The 20,895-nt window shown below is 42.5% G+C and overlaps 1 protein-coding gene across 1 annotated transcript in view; it reads left to right on the top strand.

The window, feature by feature from the left end:
• cntnap2a (contactin associated protein 2a) overlaps positions 1 to 20,895 on the top strand; it is a 317,081-nt gene that overhangs the window by 259,072 nt on the left and 37,114 nt on the right. The window contains exons 17-19 of the mRNA XM_079661019.1: positions 22 to 149; positions 9,569 to 9,739; positions 15,832 to 16,050. Of these exons, the coding sequence (XP_079517145.1) occupies positions 22 to 149; positions 9,569 to 9,739; positions 15,832 to 16,050 (518 nt within the window). The remainder of the gene's footprint in view (positions 1 to 21; positions 150 to 9,568; positions 9,740 to 15,831; positions 16,051 to 20,895) is intronic.

Below are 20,895 nucleotides of genomic sequence, written 5' to 3'. Positions count from 1 at the left end.
TTCTCTCATCTCATCCTGCAGGAGAGAGGATGCTGGTCTCCTGATTTATAAAGAGCACCTGCCCGTCAGCCAGGTTGCCGTGGGTGACACCAACAGACCGGGCTCTGAGGCTAAGCTAACAGTTGGACCGCTCCGTTGCCAAGGAGACGGTAAGTGTTGCGTCATGGATACATTTGTACCGTGTTGTAGCTGTTGATGCAAACGGGGCATTACTATCGAAAAGTAAGCCAATGGGATTTCCCCATGTGATTTTGGATTATTGCAGAAATGTATCGCTGTGTCAAACAAGCGTTAATGATACTTACAGTTCAGCAGGATAATCTCCACATGTTAACACCACTTAATGATTTCTGAAGTAAAAAGCTATCGTTAGGCTATAAAGGAACTAGCACGGTCACATGACTTCACGTCACCACCGCTAAGCTAAAGGCGGCTAATGTTGGGCTATAAAGGAACTACAGCACGGTCTCATGACTTCACGTTACCACCGCTAAGCTAAAGGCGGCTAATGTTGGGCTATAAAGAAACTACAGCACGGTCACATGACTTCACGTCACCACCGCTAAGCTAAAGGCGGCTAATGTTGGGCTATAAAGAAACTACAGCACGGTCACATGACTTCACGTCACCACCGCTAAGTTAAAGGTAGCTAATGTTGGGCTATAAAGGAACTAAAGCACGGTCACATGACTTCACGTCACCACCGCTAAGTTAAAGGTAGCTAATGTTGGGCTATAAAGGAACTAAAGCACGGTCACATGACTTCACGTCACCACCGCTAAGTTAAAGGAGGCTAATGTTGGGCTATAAAGGAACTATAGCACGGTCACATGACTTCACGCCACCACCGCTAAGCTAAAGGTGGCTAATGTTGGGCTATAAAGGAACTAAAGCACGGTCACATGACTTCACGTCACCACCGCTAAGTTAAAGGTAGCTAATGTTGGGCTATAAAGGAACTAAAGCACGGTCACATGACTTCACGCCACCACCGCTAAGCTAAAGGCGGCTAATGTTGGGCTTGGTATCGTTTAGTCGTCTCATTTGTAGACACTTGTTAGCAACCGCCATTTTAAAATGTAACAGTTGGGTATTTACTGTCGTATTTGATGGCGTAAAACATGAGACTCTTCAGCTTGTGCTCACCACAGATCTTATTTTAGGCTTGTAACCACAAACATCTTTAAATCCACTGAATTAGAGACTTGGTAACACTAAGTGGGTAGAAGATGACTCATTCCAGGTTTTAGGCCTCATTTATCTACCACTTTGTAGTTATTATGAATACTCAGAAGACAGAGCAGCACTCCCATGAGTAAGAAGGTGTTAAACACATTCATTAATTCATGTTTGAATCAGGGACCTACAGGACACAGGAGGGGAAGGTCTGCTCTGATTCAAAGAGACTGAAAAGGGCCACATGGGAAACTAAATCATACTGTGCTTTAGAATGATCAGTAAGATGTTAAAAATAACCTCAAGGCGCCAGGGAAAAAGGACCGGTGTGAGCTTCTGGGTTGTGTGCAGGTGTGAGAGAGACCTGAGTGAGCAGGAGGGCTGCAGTTGGCCTAATTGAGAGGAAATATGTGCCTTAATGACCTTCTGCAAGGCAGCTGCTGAGAGGAGTGCTTTCATTTTCTAAATAATCCTCAGCTGGTCGTAGAGGCCTAGCTGCATGACCTTTGTAAATGGCTCATCAGGGGTTGAATCAAGAGAACGGCTCCAGTGTCTTTGATGCTGCTCTTATTAAAATGTCCCCGTTGACACTGTGTGCAGCTTTTGAACAGTTATAACATGCGATACTTTTATAGAAAACGTCATTGTGCTTTCAACAAAGGTCACTGGGTTGACAGGATGAAGGGTGTCTTACCTGTTAAGATTAAATTGCTCAGTGGTGGAGTTTGAAATGCCAGCACATTATCACACATGCAGAGTTACTTGACCAAGCAGGTCTAGTGGCTCTGCATGGACAACTGAACACAAAGGCAAAAAATAAACAAGATTATATTCGGCTATATCGTTCGTCCAAAGAAGGTCATCTGTCATCCTCAAGAGAACTGTCTCCTTTGCAGGGAAACAGCTCAAAGCCAGACTGGAATGAATACATTAGCTGTGAGAAAATTGTATTTTCAATAACCTTTATTAAAAAGTGCAGCATGCCAGTCAAGAACATTGTAAAACTGAATCTTTTGAGGCGCTGAGCTCTCCTTAGGTTCATAGAGATATATCCTCACTCCAAAAATCAGAGGGATAATCCAGGACAACATCTTCTTGGTTTTGGATCTCTGTGTCCTAAAGAAGGTCATGTGACTCCTGACTTTGCTTGATTCAACCTCTCAATGCCTTTCCTGAAATCAGTGCTTGCACATTTAAATAATGTCAATTTGTTTCTGGAACATTTTTAGTACATTCTGAAATACTTCACACAAAAGCACCATGCTGGAAGAGTGATTCACATTTGCCTAAATTGCACTTTAGTTTATAAAAGTCATAATTATAATAAAACACTATATTTTGTTTTAAAGTGAATGGAAATTGCAGAGCAGGATAAGTGAGGCGGTGGCAATAATTACACATTTTAAGGGATTTTAAGGGACGAAAACAAAATGTGTCCCATGGTGTAGTCGCAACATGCATAAGCCACTTTTACAGCAAAAAAGAACTATGTGGTAACTTAAACAACCACCAGAATGTAAGGAAATATAAAGAGTACTTTGCTATTCTTAATTATGTTCACTCGTCTCATGGGAGAACACGTTGCCTCTTTCTTTCTCCCTAATCCGAGTGGAAATGAAACATTGTGTGTTCTCTGTATTCAGCCATTGTTAGCCAAACTTTTGGAAGTCCACAAACCTCTCTACAATTTGCTGCGTATGATCTGAATGGGTTCTTATTTAAAGAAGAACTATGGTGTGAGAGAACAAGAGAAAGCACTTCATGCATAGCGGAGAACAATTGGGAACATTGTTATTCTGATGTTGCATGTGAGTGTGAAAATAACATGTTGCTCATACTCTCTTTGTGATGATCATTCTGAGAAGCAGTTGCTCTGTCTTGAGTTAAACAACCCTGAGTGTGTGTGTGTGGCCAGACACCCAGAGACTTCCCGTCCAAACACCTTTATTCTCTTCTATCTAGTCTTCTCTCTGGTAAACAGCAGATATCAGATACTGCAGGAACACACGCACACACACACACACACACACACACACACACACACACACACACACACACACACACACACACACACACACACACCCCGTAAGAGGCAGTTTAATCCCTGCTGTTTCTTATCCTGTCTTTTCTTTTAATCAGTGTTGACGCGTTGCTCTCTTTTGGACTTTGGGTCAGCTTGACGACACACACAGATTGTGTCTCTCATGTTCACCACCTTTATTTCCTCCTAACTCAATTTCACATTCCTGAAGCATCTCATATACGGCTAAATAAATCACTTCTCATTCTGAATCTGAATTCCCAATTTAAAAAAGGATCAAATGGATAATGGAAACCTTTTACTGACGACGTAGAGGATATTCAGTGGCTGCAGGGTTGGAAAACACCAGTATTAATATCACAACGCTTGTCAGAGCTTGGTGCATGCTGTTGGCATCACTTGATAAGCAACTTGGGCAGCATGTGTTGCTCTTAAGCCTTTGTGCGGCCCCTAAAACAATCTGTTAGGATTCTCCCTGGAGGCCCCTAGGATCGGAGAAGCTGATTTGTTTGCTTAATATGCATCAGGCGTCTTCAGGAGTCTTTTCTCGTATCCCTCCGGATTGTGATCTGAACACAAAACAGACTACAGTTAAAGGCAGAATGTCCTTTAGTCTGGAACAAGTCAACCGAACTGACTTTCTATATGTAATACCAATTGGGAGGATTTAGAACAGGACTGTATGAATTCCTCAAACAAGTAGTTGTATCTTTTGAGATGACCTCTTCGTCCCTTATCCTTTTATATTTGTTTAATCTCCTAAAACCAAATAGCATGGAGAACAAGTAATGTCCGTATCGTCAAGAAAGTAATATCCTGCAGAGAGAGAAAAAGCAAACATGGATTTAATCTTCAGTGTATGCCAGCTCGATCATTACGATAATAACGCTTCATATATTATCTATTGACTGCTCGTTTTTCATACTAACGGGAATAAACGAGCGGAGCTTTGCAATCTCCTTGGACTGAATGTGTGGATATTCTGCATGTTTTAAAATTGCACAAGAAATTATCTAGCATAGAAATGGTTTCCCTCGTGCACAGATTTTTTTTCTCTCCGTCGGCCCATTCATCCGGGAGACAGGAAGTGGCCTGGTTCTGTCGGGGGGGCAGGACATGACAGAACACCTGCCCTTACTCCTCACGGGTGTCACACTCATTATGGTCCCTTCATCTACAATCTGCTGAACGTCCCTTCATCACAGAGCTGCCAACACACAAACAAACAATGATTTAATGACCCGTGACATGGCATCTGTTTGTGTGTGTGCAGCTATCATGTAGCAGTATGGCAGACACAATTATTAAAGATGGATCCTTCCCTCGAATGGAGGCAGCCATATTCTCTTTATATTACTCTATTATCTGCTGTCTGTGTGTGTGAGAGACAAAGAGAGTTATCCTCCTTTATAATAAGTGACCAAATTAACAAACTAACTTTAAAATGAAGACGACTTTGAGGTATGTTTGCAATAGTGCTGGTCAGGACACCGTAACGTGGAGAATAAATTATATATTGGGCCATTAAGGCATATTAAACATATATTAAAAATGTCACACGTGAATAGGTACTCCGTGTATGATTGATGCTTCTCGTGCAGCGCATGGAGCTCTGTCTCAGTAAGAGCAATGATGATTGGCTGCCTTATAATGGGTTTTCATAGACAAATGACTAATGCCTTATGCAGTCAGGGGAAGTTTTAGTAAAGAGGACTCGTGTGTCTGTGTGTGTGTATCTTTTATTGGTGGTAATAGGAGATAGAGTGCAACTTTCAGTGTGTGTGTGTGTGTGTGTGTGTGTGTGTGTGTGTGTGTGTGTGTGTGTGTGTGTGTGTGTGTGTGTGTGTGTGTGTGTGTGTGTGTGTGTGTGTGTGTGTGTGTGTGTGTGTGTGTGTGTGTGTGTGTGTGTGTGTGTGTGTGTGTGTGTGTGTGTGTGCGCGTGTGCGTGCTCCAGCATTAATGGAGCCCATTTACATGGCTAGTTTAATGGCAGACTATACAGTCACAGGCAGGCAGAGAGGAATTAGCCCCATTTATTGATGTTAAAAGGTTTTGGACTTGTTAATAGATGGGAATGAAAATAAATGACAGCAAATGGAGCATTTGGTCTCTTATTATAATATAACGCACCTGCTATGGGACATGCTTGGCCTCATGAGTGACCACAAATGAAAGCTTACAGGGGTCACCTGAGGTAGTTCAAAACTAATGAATTGGTTTGTGCACGTGTCACTGTTCATGTGCACACGTACTGTGTAATGTCTTTGTAATTGATGCCAGTCTATCAGGATGTATAGGACTTTGAGTCTGGGGTGCAATACATAAGGTTTACTTTTGGGTTTGCAAAGAAGAAGTATGTGAATTTGCATCAACAGATGGAAAATATCAAATTAAAAATGTTACTTAAAGTCAGATTTGAAACGATGCAATTCCGTAACAGAAGTACTTTTATACTTTTAAGTATTTTTGTGGATTTTCTTTTTCATATTAAGGAGATATAGTTCATCAACTGCAGTTTATTTAAACATGTTGCAAGAGATATATGGTGGTTGTGTCTACTTGCAGGAAGAAGGAACAATTATGGATTTGAACTTATTTGAAGTCGCTTTGGATAAAAGTGTCAGTCAAATGAAACGTAAAATCCATTTTTTTTGCCTTTTCTTCTGTTACTCTTTTATAAAATATGGATTATGACCCTTAGTTATACATTGAATGTTAGAAGTCATTGTATTATAGGCGGACGAGTGGCTTCCAGCATAGAAATGAGTCAATAGACCAAACACGTACTTAAAGAGAGTCTAAAAAGCTCTAAAAGCCAAGGTCAGTTTCAAAGTCCTGTAGTAAAGTACCCTCATATAATACTTGGACATGTTTGTACCATTTAGTGGTTATTTGAACCTAAAGCCTTTCGTACGCTTACATGTTATCCTTCCTAGAAGTAAATGAATGAAAAATAAAGCATTACATTTGACTTATTCTTTCATCCTGTATTTCCCAAACCTTTATTCCCCTGTCATCTCTCCATATGATAACATCTCTAAAGGTTAAGTGTTAAACATATATATGAAATGAAATCTAATTAAAGTTAGACAGCAGGGTTTTACGACAGACAGAAACTAATTACCCGAAGTTTCAAATGCTATGTGTACTGTAAACACGGAGTGACACCCCTCAGATAACTCAATTACAGATGAGAGGAAATGCAGCTCTCAATGGAAAGAGAAGTGTTCGTGTTGTGAGCAGAAGTATCAGGTCTATATGTAAGTTCAAGTGTTTTGAACAGTGATATCTGAGTGGTACCTTCAGGGGCTCTCTCTCTCTCTCTCTCTTGTTAGACACTATTCTTAGTCATTTGATGAAAAAGCCCCCTAACAACTTTGCACCTGAAGTAGGTAGCAGAAAAAATAGCAAGTGGAATAATTAAATGAGAAAGCACAGTGGGTGTTTGATCCAGGAGGTCTGAGATCCTGAATGTCACAATCTACACTCCGTACATTCTGTTCATGCAGGATGAGGTTATTAATATCAACTATTGTGGCAGTAGTTATTTCTGTCTACCCAACAATGAACATGAAGTGTTTCCGCATGTATTTGACATGTGTGTGTCTGTAAATGTCCCTGTTGATGACCTGAGACAGTGTACAGTCAGTCATCCTTACCATCTGCTGGTACTGTCACATCTGGTCAGACGTATGAATCATCTAGTTGGCTTCCAGACCCAGACTGTATCTCACATGGTGTCAGCTCCACAGTTCAATGCCTCTGCCTCCCTGTGGTCCGATTCAAAGGTCAGCAGCTGTTTTCAGTCTAATGGGTTGATGGATCCAAGAGACATCCACAACATGCTTTTAAGAAACATATATCTGTAAAGAACATCAAAGAGTAATCATTTGTAGTGTGTGCCGCTTTCTCTCTGAGGAATTCCTGATTTGTCTTTTTGTTGTCCCTGCGAGGCGGTTAGATGTGGGTTTCTGGATAAAAGACGGTTCTTTTGTGATTTGTTTACACCTGATAGTTTTTCCCTATCTTCGTAGAACATCTCAGGATCACGGGGATGTTATAAGTTTAAAGATTTTGTTTGCCAACTCTTTAAGTGAATCATTGGCAAACGTTGTGTTCTGTCAAATTAGTTTTTGGATGAAATACAATTTGCTGTGAGTGTGTTAACTGGCTTTGTAGCGACTAGTTAAATATGTATAGTGTCTCAGGCAGGAAGGGATTTATGTGTTGGGTTTGTTTTGTTTGATAAACATTTCAATGTGTGAGAGATAATGTGCCACAGAGCTTAGCCAACCAGTTGCATCTGTGGATCTGGCACCGGTATTGTTTGGCTTCAAAGTTTATTCCTCGAACTCTGTTTCCTCTCCAACAATCAGTTCCTATCAACCCCCTAATGTTTGTTCTCCTTTGCTTCTCTCAGTATGTATCTCGTTTGAGCACTCTCTCTCACCTCCTCCCTCATCCCTCTCTTCCTCTCGTTCTCTCTCCCCCTTCTGAAGCTTCCTCCCCTCAGGGCTGTATTTATATATCCTCTTGTCCTTCTTTGGTTTTGTCTACTCTCTGGCTCCAGGCGCTTAATGTCTTATTTAGTGCATATTAATATAAACCACCACACATGAAACATTGCTATGTCACATATGTGTTTGTTATATCATATTTCTACTGGAAAAGGACTGCCTTTGTTCATCCAGTACACACAAAAGTCAACTTCTCTGTGTGTATGTGTATCATTATGCTTTTCAGCTAACTTTGTGGTTGTTGCTTATGATCATAATGTGTGCCTTTGAGCCCCTTCATAAAAACAATCCCTTAGCATTCAGTCAGTGATTGTATATCCGAGTGTCACCAACTACTGCGGCCCTTCTTGCTACGATGGAACAACACAGTAAACATAATTGTTTGTTTCCTCAGCCTCTGCAGGCTTCCTCCTGTTTAGTCCTCAATTAACCCTGTTCAATAATTGGCTTTGCCTCCCGTGGAGAAATAAACAGTATCCCGACTTCAAACACACTAATCACAAAGAAAGCCTCAGTAGGTGGTCGTGTGTGTGTGTGTGTGTGTGTGTGTGTGTGTGTGTGTGTGTGTGTGTGTGTGTGTGTGTGTGTGTGTGTGTGTGTGTGTGTGTGTGTGTGTGTGTGTGTGTGTGTGTGTGTGTGTGTGTGTGTGTGTGTGTGTGTGTGTGTGTGTGTGTGTGTGTGTGTGTGTGTGTGTGTGTGTGTGTGTGTGTGTGTGTGTGTGTGTGTGTGTGTGTGTGTGTGATTGGCCGCTATCTGCCCTTGCCCCCGGTGACAGGATGTGAGCCAAGGAGGAGAGGGGAGAAGCTCAGCCATGTCATTGGGGAGCGCTTATCGCACTGTAACAGAAGACACACACACACACACACACACACACACACACACACACACACACACACACTCACACACACACACACACACACACACACTCACAGAGATGCAGGGATACCGGTGCATACCTCCACGTACATAGAAATGTCATATGCAACTTATTTTCAGCATTTGTGATTCGTTTACATCAATATACATTCACACATACACATATTTCCCCCCTCGGCTCCACTGCTCCTCCAGGGTCGTGGTGGGGGGTCTGAGGCCGATCCTCACACAGTTCAAACCACAGTAGCCTCCACTCTTCGCCTCTTCCTCTTCCTCCTGCCCTTCACATGCACCCTCCTCCTCCTCCTCCTCCTCTCCTGTCAGCTGTCCACTGCCTTTCTCTTTGCTCTCCTCTTTTCCATCCACCGTCACCTCTTCAATATTCAGTCCTCTCACCCGTACATGGCCTCTTCTTCCTCTCCCTATTCCTCTGACTCTTCATCTTCCCTGAGTGATAGGAGAGAGATGGGGGGAGGACAGCAGAGAAGTCCCCTCACCAAACACAGTCTGATCATTCATCAGCAGCTGTTTAACGCGCGGCTACTTTGTCTTCATTAGCTGCCGCTGGTTTCGCTTCATAAAAGTCATTAGAAAAGTTATCAAGAAATCCCTCCGCACCGTATCCATGCATCCCATTTCAAGTCCTCATCGGCTATGAGATGACCAATTCTCTATCAAGTAGTATTGAAGGAATGCAGGAAATTACAAGCTATGTTAATACCTTTGCAGAGGAATATAATTTTACGTGATGAATTCTGAGGAAGATATTAAACGAGCCACACGACGGACGTGAGATAACGCTATTTTATCTAGACGTGATTGATAGCTCTTTGGAATGAATTGAAAATGGATGCTTTGCCATTTGAAATAAAACAATTTCCACGAAGAATTCATTCTGCAGCTTATCGGATCAGAATATTGTTTGCCTCAGTGCTGATTACGTCTCTTTTCTCCGCAGATAACTACTGGAACGCCGCGTCGTTCACCACCCCGTCCTCCTACCTGCACTTCGCCACCTTCCAGGGCGAGACCAGCGCCGACATTTCCTTCTATTTCAAAACCAGCGCTCCCTACGGCGTCTTTCTGGAAAACCTGGGCAACACAGACTTCATCCGTTTGGAGCTGAAATGTAAGATATCTGAGTGATTCTGTGTGTGCACGAGAGCCTCCCTCTGACTCTTCATAGAGCGCTGGTTGCATCCTATCACCACACACACTCAAATTCACACTGACACACACACGCACACACACTGATGCAGATGCACAGCGACAGTCAATTGCCTTCCTGATTATGTCGCGCTACTTTGTGATTGCAAGAGAGAGCAATCATTTATTTAAGGTAATTGGTGTGTGTGCAATAATGATGTCCATTATAAACCTCTGTTTAACCAAATCACCCATTTTCAGGGTTGATAAAACACAAACTCTCAATACACACAAATACTCCCTTTTTCTCCTTTTATTAAAAAAAAAAATCCTGCTAATACGAGTGTTTACCTCTCTAATACACACTTACGCAGCGTCCACACGGCGGCGTGCCTTGAAGCTTGCCGGTGGGCGTGTCTGAAACTCGACCAACAACCAATCACATGAATCTCCCGCCCCGGACACACAAGCACGCGGTTTGATTGGCTAGAGCTTGTACTGGCATATGATTTGATTGGCTGGCGCTTCCGTCGAAGCTTCAAAAGTTGAACATTGCTCTACTTTTGAAGCGAGCAAAGCAAAGCGACGGAACCACAATGCAGTCCGGCAAATGGGCAGAAGCGTTGAAGCTTCAACGCACGCTGCCGTGTGGACGGGCCGTCACACACACACACACTGAGTCACTCAATGGTGTCAGTGACAGGTGTAAGTGTTGATTGTGTACCTGCACACATTGAAGAGTCAGAACTCGTTCACATTCCCCGACACACAGAAACACACATGCGTAGGTACATTTTAATAAAGCATAAATAAAAGATTAAATCAATTAAAAACATCTCAAATATTTGTCTAATTCTGATGAATCTTTACTGGAAGGAAACACTTCTTTATTTGACGTATTGTAGCTGAGACCTGTCAATGAGATGAGCAGCATAAGATGTGTTTACATATTTATTTGACACATTAGAATAACAGGTGCGGCATTGCTATTTTTATATTTCTCAAGCTACTTGTGACAAAATACAAGGTCAAAACTGCAGTCTGTTCGTCTCAGCTGTGTCGACATTACAGGATCTCACAGCAGAGAGAGAAACATCGAACACAATCTGAAATAAAGATGAATCTGCATCACCTGGGATTGTGTTTCGAATATGAATAGGGACCAGGAAGAGGACCCATAAGACCTCGAAGACTATATGAAGAGGGACCAGGAAGAGGACCCATAAGACTTCGAAGACTATATGAAGAGGAGATAATTACCAAGCTGAATCCATTGAGTGTAACTGCAGAAAACATTGATAAACACAGTGAGGTTAAGGTGGATAAATTCTGCCTCACTCCACCTGTGAGTTTAAGAGCTATGGAAGCAGACTATGGTGCCAGCCTCAGTGTCCTCTCAGCACCATCAGTCACACGGAGTTCAACTTTACGGCCTGTGGAAGACATCACTCATTAGGAAATCTCACGCTCAGCAGTTTTCTGAATCCACAAGGACATGAAGTTATGTGTCTAACCGAAGAGCAGTGAACCAGGAAGAGCTTGACGGTGTTTTGGAGATGTTGGAGACATTTTCTGTTCTGCTGGTTTCATCTCTTGGGGCGTGACCATGAGGTCAAAAAGAGGATGAAACTACTGAACACATATGACTTCCATAGGTATGGGTTATAAGGGGATTTCTGAGCCGTTTCCCTCCTGCAACAGAGCGAAGTGTTTCAGCACCATGGACAGCTCCAGGCAAAAATTGAACAAACATTAAAGACTGTTCTTAACCTGCATCCTTCTGGAAACTGCTCAGAAACCACTTAATTGTGAAGATACCTAGAAAAGCCATAAATCTCCTAAAAAGCACCAGTCTACAGGTGGTAGTTGTTAAGTTTCATGAGGCGCAACAGGCCTTTTTAACAATGAAATGGCTATTATTCTCACAAGCTACCCAGCAGTATATAAAGGAAACACCACTTTTAACAGCTGCAACATTAAAGTGATGAACACAATAATTCATCTTATCTTATGATATATATATATACTATTCTGAAATGGGCTCTTCCACAGAATAAGTAACTTTGATATTTTAGGTAAATGTTGCTTTTAAATCCAGTATTTGGTCGTAGAACTACTTTTACCTAAGTAAACAGTTCTTCCACATCTGCCCATACATTAACACATATAATCTTGCACGAAAACTCAATGTGCTCACACTATACTGAAGAGTGTGAGAGGTTTACCAAAGGGGGTGATAACACACACACACACACACAGAGATTCAGTGAGTGTCCAGCAGGCCAGAGGAGATATGGAGTGTGTTTGTGTTTGTCTCTCCCTTGCTATCATCTCGCATTTTTCCCCACAGCACATGTTTAGACACACGCGTGAAACAACTTGCATGCACACACACTCTCTTGCACACACACTCTCTTGCACACACACACGTAATCTCTGCTCTCTCTGCTCTCGCTGGTGCAAAAGCTCTATTTGCCCCAATCCGGTCAAGGTATGAAATGACTAGCATTAGGCCAGAATAGCATGGCTGTGGCGTTGCAGGAGCTCACACACACACACACACACACACACACACACACACACACACACACACACACACACACACACACACACACACGACCTTGTAGCAAACACACATCAGTGTGACCTCAGCAGACTTAAAGAGCCATCAGCCGGACACTGTTCCTCTTTGAATCTTAAGAAGAATATTTGAGAGGCAGCATTGGGGGCATAGTCAGAAGTGGACGTGTAACAGGATTGAGGACGGATAGAAAGGTCCTCAAATACAGAAACGCTTGACTTCTGAGGCTCACTGGAAAGTATATGTTGGGTCTTTAAGAGGCTGCCATTTCCGTGATAGTCTCGACCAAAGGTTATAAACACTTACAGTCTGGGATCCAGCTGGGAAATGCTCTTTCCTGCTGAGACTTCGGCTTAAGAAATGTTGTTATTGCCTTTTATTATGTGAAGGCCAAACTGAAATAAAGTTTAAATCTGAAGTTTAGAAGAGGCCTATGCATCACTCGCTTTCTCAAAGTTTTCAGATGTCTCTCTGACATGTAAAGCAATATGTAGTTATCTACTAAAGCGAAAATCAGCCACCACTAAGAATATATATTCAACGGGCTCTACTTTTAAAACGCTCAGAAGAGAATCTTTATCTGATCTATGTAGACACGAAGAAATATTCTGGGAGATATCAAAAGAACGTTTTTTTTTGCCGATAAAATAGATTTCCAGAGCCTCTTTGTCACAGAGAGATCTTTTCTTTTGACAAGTTGCTTGAAATCATGTTTGAGCGTCGGCAGCAGCAGGTTTTCTGTGGTGTTTGAATCAAGTTTCTCTCTTTAGTAGGCCGCCTCAGACAGTGGTGGAAAACAGAGCAAGAGGCCATCAGAGAAAATGAGATGAACAACAGAGAATGAACAGAAGGAGATAGAAGTGATAACACACTGCCAGCCCTCTGAAGATAGCTTAAAAGCTGCTAAACGGAACTTCCCATTACACAAAAACACACACACACACACACAGACACACACTTACACCTGTAGCATCCATCACAGGTATGCAAATAGAGGAGACAGCTCTGTGCTCTGAGGGCACGTCAGCTTTCCATCCTGTCTGTGGACTGAGTAGAAAAAGAAAGTTGTAGGGCATCCATCTTGTTTGCAATGCTGCTAAAACAACAGACAATAAACACACACACACACACACACACACACACACACACACACACACACACACACACACACACACACACACACACACACACACACACACATATATGCCATACAGCCTCATTGCTAAGATATTGTTTCCGCCGGGGTAATCTCATATATGTTTGGCTTTCTCTCAGCGTTTGAAATAAGTGATGGCTGCTCCCTGCATACAGACATCATTAATTCAGTGTACTAAAGCCTGTCAGAGGGTTTACACTCCAGGCCTCGATGTGTGTGCATGCATCTATTTGTCTGCTTGTGTATCGTGGGAAGTCAAATGTTTAAGCGCTTCTTCAGATTTATCTTACACAATCACATCATCCAAGCAGGATTATGTTGGTGTCGTTGAAACTCAAGAGGAAATGATAGTGTCTGAGAAAGGGATAAAGGAAGGCAGGAGAGATGGAGGGGGGGGGGGGGGGACGGGTGGGTGGGCAGAGTTAATGCTATGTTAGATACTGATAAAAGACGAAGTAATACAGGGGAAAGAAAGGATAGTGACAGGATGCAAGAGATAAAAGAATGAAAGAAAGAAAAAGATAATTAGAGTTAAGTAATATGAAAAGCATATTACAGCCCTAGTAAAGCAGGCTTTACTAGGGACTCATGGCTGAGGGAGTATCTGGACCTACTGAACATGGAGCGTGCAGCTTCTCTGCTGGGGGATTTTGAGGGGAGACAGGAGGATTGCGGTTCACTGTCCGCAGCTCTCCTATCTAACCCTGTCAATATGGCATCTCCTGTGTAATGTATAATGTATTGTGTATGTAATGTCCTGTGTATGTCACAATCAGCTGTCTTAGGAAGTCATCCCCCCCCCTCCCCCGTTACGTTTTGTTTAGTTGTTTGTTGTTACATGTTTTGATGTACGGTTTGTTATCTGGAGCAATGTCTGTTTATTTTATAACTGAAAAATATATATGTATAAAAAAATATATATATATGAAAAGCAGAGAAAGGCCAGGCATATTGATTGTGCAAAAGAAAGTTCCCTATTGACCACTGCATGAATGTATTCAGTCTAATATCTGAGTCTAATGAGGCCATAATGGAGCGGTAACATACAGAGTGGTTATTCATCAACGCTGCCAATAACCACCATATGGCACCGCCCAGAATATATATAGCCTTTATACAGAAGTACCAAACATTAAGGAATGAGTCGATTGAGTTTTAATGTGACAATTGCAAAATCGTCTTTCCAGCAGGAAAAGTATTCCCCTCATTGTTTCCTCGTTGTTGCGTTATTCCCTTCCAGGCGAAAACAAATACTTTGACATTTTGCCGTGACAAGCATTCATTGAAGGACTTTTTTTGCCACATGTGATTCACCTGCTGTCAGGACCCTCAACGTAATGCTCCAATAATACGAAGGGAGTCCAAACCAACAGTGTGTTACAGGTAGAAAGGATGACTCTGAAATGTATTTATCAAAAGCTGTGACATTGCAATTGTCTCAAGCTGAGATAGAGTTGAAAATAGGTACACACACACACACACACACACACACACACACACACACACACACACACACACAGAGAGATTGATCATTGTTCCCTGCTGAGAGGTTAAAAGCCATCAGACAGTGTCTTCTCTACTGCAGTCGCAAACACATCTGGAATGGATAGGTGGCAGGTCGAGAGCGCGCACACACACACACACACGCACACACACACACACACGCACACACACACACACACACACACACGCACACACGCACACACACACACATACACACACACACACACACACGCACACACACAGAAATATCCATGACTATTTGACATGTTATGGTCATAAAAGGTATAACAGTGCCCCCTGTTGGTCTGTTAAAATATAAGGCTACTGAACTTCATGGCATTTGAACTTGGCACACACAAACACACAAACACACACAAACACACACACGTACACATGAATCCACTTACTTTAGGAACAATCATGCAGAACAGAAAGGTTATCTTGCCCAGAGGTTGCATATTATTGTTCTGCTCTTATCCTGTCTGTTATTTTTCCTCAACTGTTGATCTCTCGCTGTTTTACTGCTTTTTAACTTCTGGTGCACAGCTTGATGTCGTGCAATCTCAAAAGCTTCTGGGATCCGTCGGCTGCCGTGAGAATAATCCTGTCCGAAGCTGTGGGCCGTCGTCTGTTGCATATCTGAAATCTATACCAGCCAAATGAAGGGCCTTGAAACAAATGATCCATTAGATTTGAAATTACAAGGAGAGCATACTTACCTGCAGAGTGCAGAGCAGCAGAACATGAAGTATTGGGTTTTAGAGAGAGAGGCTTCATGTGGTTTAATAAATGACTTAAGCTGATTATATTTGTCCTCTTCTCCCTCTCTGTGCAGCTCCTAAAGTCATCTCCTTCTCCTTCGACGTTGGAAACGGACTTGTGGAGTTGACGGTGCATTCGGACACGCCTCTCAATGACGACCAATGGCATCGTGTGATGGCCGAGCGAAACGTGAAGCAGGCCGTGCTTCAGCTGGATGAAACGTACCGGGCCTCTCAGCTCGCTCCGGCTCAGGGACACACACGCTTAGAGCTGTTCAGCCAGCTCTACGTTGGTAAGACACACGCGCACACACACACACACACACACACACACACACACACACACACACACACAAACAAGCACACTCACACACACACACACACACACTCACTCACACACACACACAAACACGCACACTCACACACACACACATTTTCATTCCTATCTATATCCTTTCAAGATTTTCACAGAGGGCTTTTTCCGCATGATTCTCAAGATAATGACTAATTTGTATATCCAAAGATTACTTTTCAGAAAATGTGTTAATTTCCTGAATGTAAGATATCATTTGGGGAAGCTTCATGGCTCGATTATAGAAAATATTGAGATAAACACACAATAATAATGAGCTCTTCTGTGCGGCAGCCTCAGAACATCAGCCCTGTTATCTTAATTGAATTGAATACAAAGTCATTCTGTCTTTATTTACAGTTGCGTTGCTCTTTAAATCCATTGAGAGGACGTCTGATTGTTTCTTTAAAATATATAGCATCCTTTCCTGGAAGTCATTAGGTCGTCTCTTAAGAGGCTTCATGTCAATCTGCTAATTAAGTTCATGTTAATCCAGCAGACACACGCATACAGCCATTTAACATGAATAATATGCACATATGAGGACTCAGGCACGTCCCTGAAACTAATCCGAGTACAAGATCAGAGTTCTTTAAAGAAGTTCAAACGGATCCTCTGCCGGCTGTGAGGGCGTGTGACGAGAAATGAATGAATTTGCTTATAGAGGTCATTTCTTTCCCACTTTGATACTATGACTCAGCATTTATATATCTTTGGATTAAGAAACTTTTATTGGACAAGGAGGATATCATCCCTCTCCCTATCCCGCCCACACTCTGTATCAAACTCATCGTGCCCTTATCCTCACACCAATTATGCCCACAGTTGGTTAAAGATGTCTCTTTAGTTCCTTATTGCCTCCCCCCCCTCCACAAAATGCCCTCTCAAGCTCATCCGCAGTTCAAATGGCAGCAGATATGTCCAATTTTTCTCCCTCTGCTTTCACTTCTCTGTTTAATTCCCCCTTTTGTGCTGAGCTGTCAATGCGCTATAAACCAAACTCCAGGGCTGAAACAGTTTCAGGGATTTGCGGATGGGAGGAAAAGTGCTGAGGCGGATCACAGACTTCCTACTATCAGCTGGAAATAAGTTCTGCTCAGAGGAGATTGTTCCAAATTCCAATCAGGCGTCCCGACGTGATAGCCTTAACCCCCCCTTCCCGATCCCCGTTTATAATATAATTCCACCGTCTCATCAATTCTGCTGACGCGAACGCCGCTGAAGCATTCTCATCTTATCATGTCCCAATTTGCCTCTCAGTGTATTTGCACTTCCATTTAGTGAAATGGAAAGGTGCGAGAGAGGTTTCGTCACCGAGCGACTCGCGGCTATGAAACCAGGAACATAATGATTTCCAGGTAGCGCCTCGGCCTCATTTGCATTTGTGTATTCTGAGTTTTCTATTCAGTGAAGACAAGAGGAGGCCTGTTGTCTGTGGCTCGTCCAAACACACACACCTGATAGTGGAGGATAGACAGAAAGCAGGTTTGGTAACAGCCATGGAAGTGTCAGCACCGTTTCATATCTGATCTCTAATCCTCCCTAAATCCTCACTTCAGGATTGCTTTGAGGAGCTACACAGGAAGTGACCCAGACTCTGAAGGGAAGCGCTTCATTGTTTGGCCTCTGACATCAAGAAAAGATACAGATCGTTCTGTGTTTGATGGAGAGATTTGGAAAGAGCGGGGAGGATTTTGATCTGAACCCGACTGATTCTTCCCCCGACACTTCACACATTTTCTCAGAATGAAATGGATGCAACCTTGAAATAATTTCTATCATAATCAGCTTCTATGGTTTCATATCATCTCACAGGAGGGATATAACAAGAAGTTTTGCTGAACCCGGTTTCATATCTGTTGCTGTATCATCCCCTTCTCAATCAATATGCTCCTCATCAAGCATTTGATTGCTTTAGTGTTTACTGCACAGTGGCTCATTTGCTCTAATGGCCCTGAGAGTAAATGTTATACCATCAGCCGGCTGTCATCGACTTCACTCTGTTAACTTTTACCTCTCCAGTTCACTCCATACCTACGCACAGCTATCCATCATGCCACGTTGTATTCACTGCATGCCACCATCTGTTCTTGTATCCCCCTTTTGATTAATACTAGCTATCACACTTTTGTTTATTTATGTTTTTTGCATGTTTTTACTTAATTTTCTCTCGTTTGGATTGTTTTTTTCTGTCCTTCCTTCTTCTGTTTTTCTGTCTGCATGGATGGACATGTTGCTTGTTTCTGCTCGCTGCATGTGTGCGACACCTTTCACAGGAAAACCAGCATCGCTCACCTGCAAAGACAGTAGGTTGCATTTAATGAGTGTCATCAAATGTCTCTGTGACACACAACATGTACACAGACCTCACCTAGAGGTTACACATGTGTTTCATTGCATCTGATTTAATTGCAGCTCCAGACTAGTGGTGATTCAAGTTTAGCCAGGTAGTTATTTTTCAATAAATGGTCTTTTCCGCCAGTCCCCATGGATTAATTTATATCCAATTTGACAGAAACGTCAACTTGACTTAAGGATGAACTGATTAGATTTTGTTGAAGAAAGTGTCAAGGTCACAGTGACCACATTTAAAGTTTTCGGCCATAACTCAATACTTTATATGCTAATTATGACAATTTAACACAGGTGTCATATGAGATAAAGTGATGACATTTTGGACAGACAATAACACCAATTGCAAATGAAATGGCTTTCAGAGACATCAATCTGTGATGCGCTAGTTTTAGTTTATTCATACCGTACCATTAACACAATGCAATTCTGTGCAGTGATACATTACGGGGCAAAAAAGCACATTTATAGATTAACATATATAAAGCACTAGTATATGATAGTATCTCCCAACTCCAAAAGGTTTTACAATGTCATAAGGTGAACATGCAGATGTTAGTATACATGAGATACAAGTTTGATTAAAAGAGCTGTCCAGGTACCTACAGTATTAATGCATAATGTATGTTCCCTTAACTCTGTACTGTATTTAAGACCCTACTGCATGTTTACTCATTTTTCCCTCATTACTCAGTAATATAAAATCAACACAAACATTAACAATCTCACAGCCAAGGTGAAAGGTTCCCATTTACGATTTCTCTTCTAATTGGTGATTTGGCCTGAATATATGTGTGCATGTGTTAATGTCTATAACCTAATGAATATACAATGATTCCTCATTAGCACGTCGTTACAGGGTTTCATGCCCTTGAGCCATGAGCATCACCTATGAGTAAATCGGTGTGAACACACACTACACGTGTTCCACTGTCTGAAGCACTTTTGTGTACGGTCACACAACCTCTCCTGCCTACACTTTATGATTTAGCCTCGCTCATCAAGGAATGAAAATCGGATATTGTGACAGCCTCAACCCCAATACAAAAATATATATAAGCCTCTATTGATTTCAGTAAGTATCAGCTAGTGTGTGTGTGTGTGTGAGTGTGTGTGTGTGTGTGTGTGTGTGTGTGTGTGTGTGTGTGTGTGTGTGTGTGTGTGTCTGTCTGTCTGTCTGTCTGTCTGTCTGTCTGTCTGTCTGTCTGTCTGTCTGTCTGTCTGTCTGTCTGTCTGTCTGTCTGTCTGTCTGTCTGTCTGTCTGTCTGTCTGTCTGTCTGTCTGTGTGTGTGTGTGTGTGTGTGTGTGTGTGTGTGTGTGTGTGTGTGTGTGTGTGTGTGTGTGGGTGTGGGTGTGGGTGTGGGTCTGTCTGTCTGTCTGTCTGTCTGTCTGTCTGTCTGTCTGTCTGTCTGTCTGTCTGTCTGTCTGTCTGTCTGTCTGTCTGTCTGTCTGTCTGTCTGTGTGTGTGTGTGTGTGTGTGTGTGTGTGTGTGTGTGTGTGTGTGTGTGTGTGTGTGTGTGTGTGTGTGTGTGTGTGTGTGTGTGTGTGTGTGTGTGTGTGTGTGTGTCCACCCTGGTCTCCACAAGGCCTCAGAGCCGGCTGTCTTTTTAATCACAGGCTGATTGGATCTGGGTAAACAGGTGGCAGAAACCTCCAGCCAATCAGAGGTACAAAATAGATTAATTAGCAGGTTTACCAAAAGTCACGCCCTGTGTGGGAATGGAAAGTGGAGAAAGCATGTGAGAGCCAACCTGATAGGTGTCTACTGGAGGAAATCAAGAACATGCATTAGTCATCCTGTCAGAACTGTGTTGTAGGTGGAGGTGTGTGACAGAGGTGTGTGTGTGAGGTGGGAACATGCAGCTTTTGGGGACGTGTGTGTTAAAGTCTGCTCTCCTTATCATGTCTCCTTGAATGGACACTTCTCTGTAATCTAAAGGATGCAATGGAGAGGTTTTAATAACTAAAATGCCCCCCGGCTCTTGTTAATGATAGTGTGTGTGTGTGTGTGTGTGTTCTCTGCCCGCTCTTGTGTTTGTGTATCCATACAGTGAATCTGCTCTCTGTGGGTGTGCTGGTGATGCTTGAGTCTATACCTGTGGGTGCATGTTTATGAGTGTGTTTATTGCTCTAGTCATTTAGCTGCACATTAATCTGTTTAACACCCCTACTCTGTCCAAGTTAATGGGTAGTTAGACTGTAATGGTGCACGGCCAGAATGACGATGGAGGCACTTTAGAGGAATGGCTATCGACGCCCCAAGGCTGAGCATTAATGTTTCTATTGACTCGTTCAGATCGCTGTGTGAGGTGTGTTTCAAAATGTGTGTGTTTGACTGTTTATCAATTTCTTTTCAGAGTTTATGGTTTGGAGATGTTCATTAAGACACAGTGTTCATTAGGCTGTTTTAATTAGTGAAGAAATAAAAGGAGTT

This window comes from Notothenia rossii (assembly GCF_949606895.1).
Source record: "Notothenia rossii genome assembly, chromosome: 12".
Taxonomy (NCBI): Eukaryota; Metazoa; Chordata; class Actinopteri; order Perciformes; family Nototheniidae; genus Notothenia; species Notothenia rossii.
The sequence above is the reverse complement of the archived record's forward strand: the minus strand, read 5'-3'. Positions and strand labels throughout refer to the sequence as shown.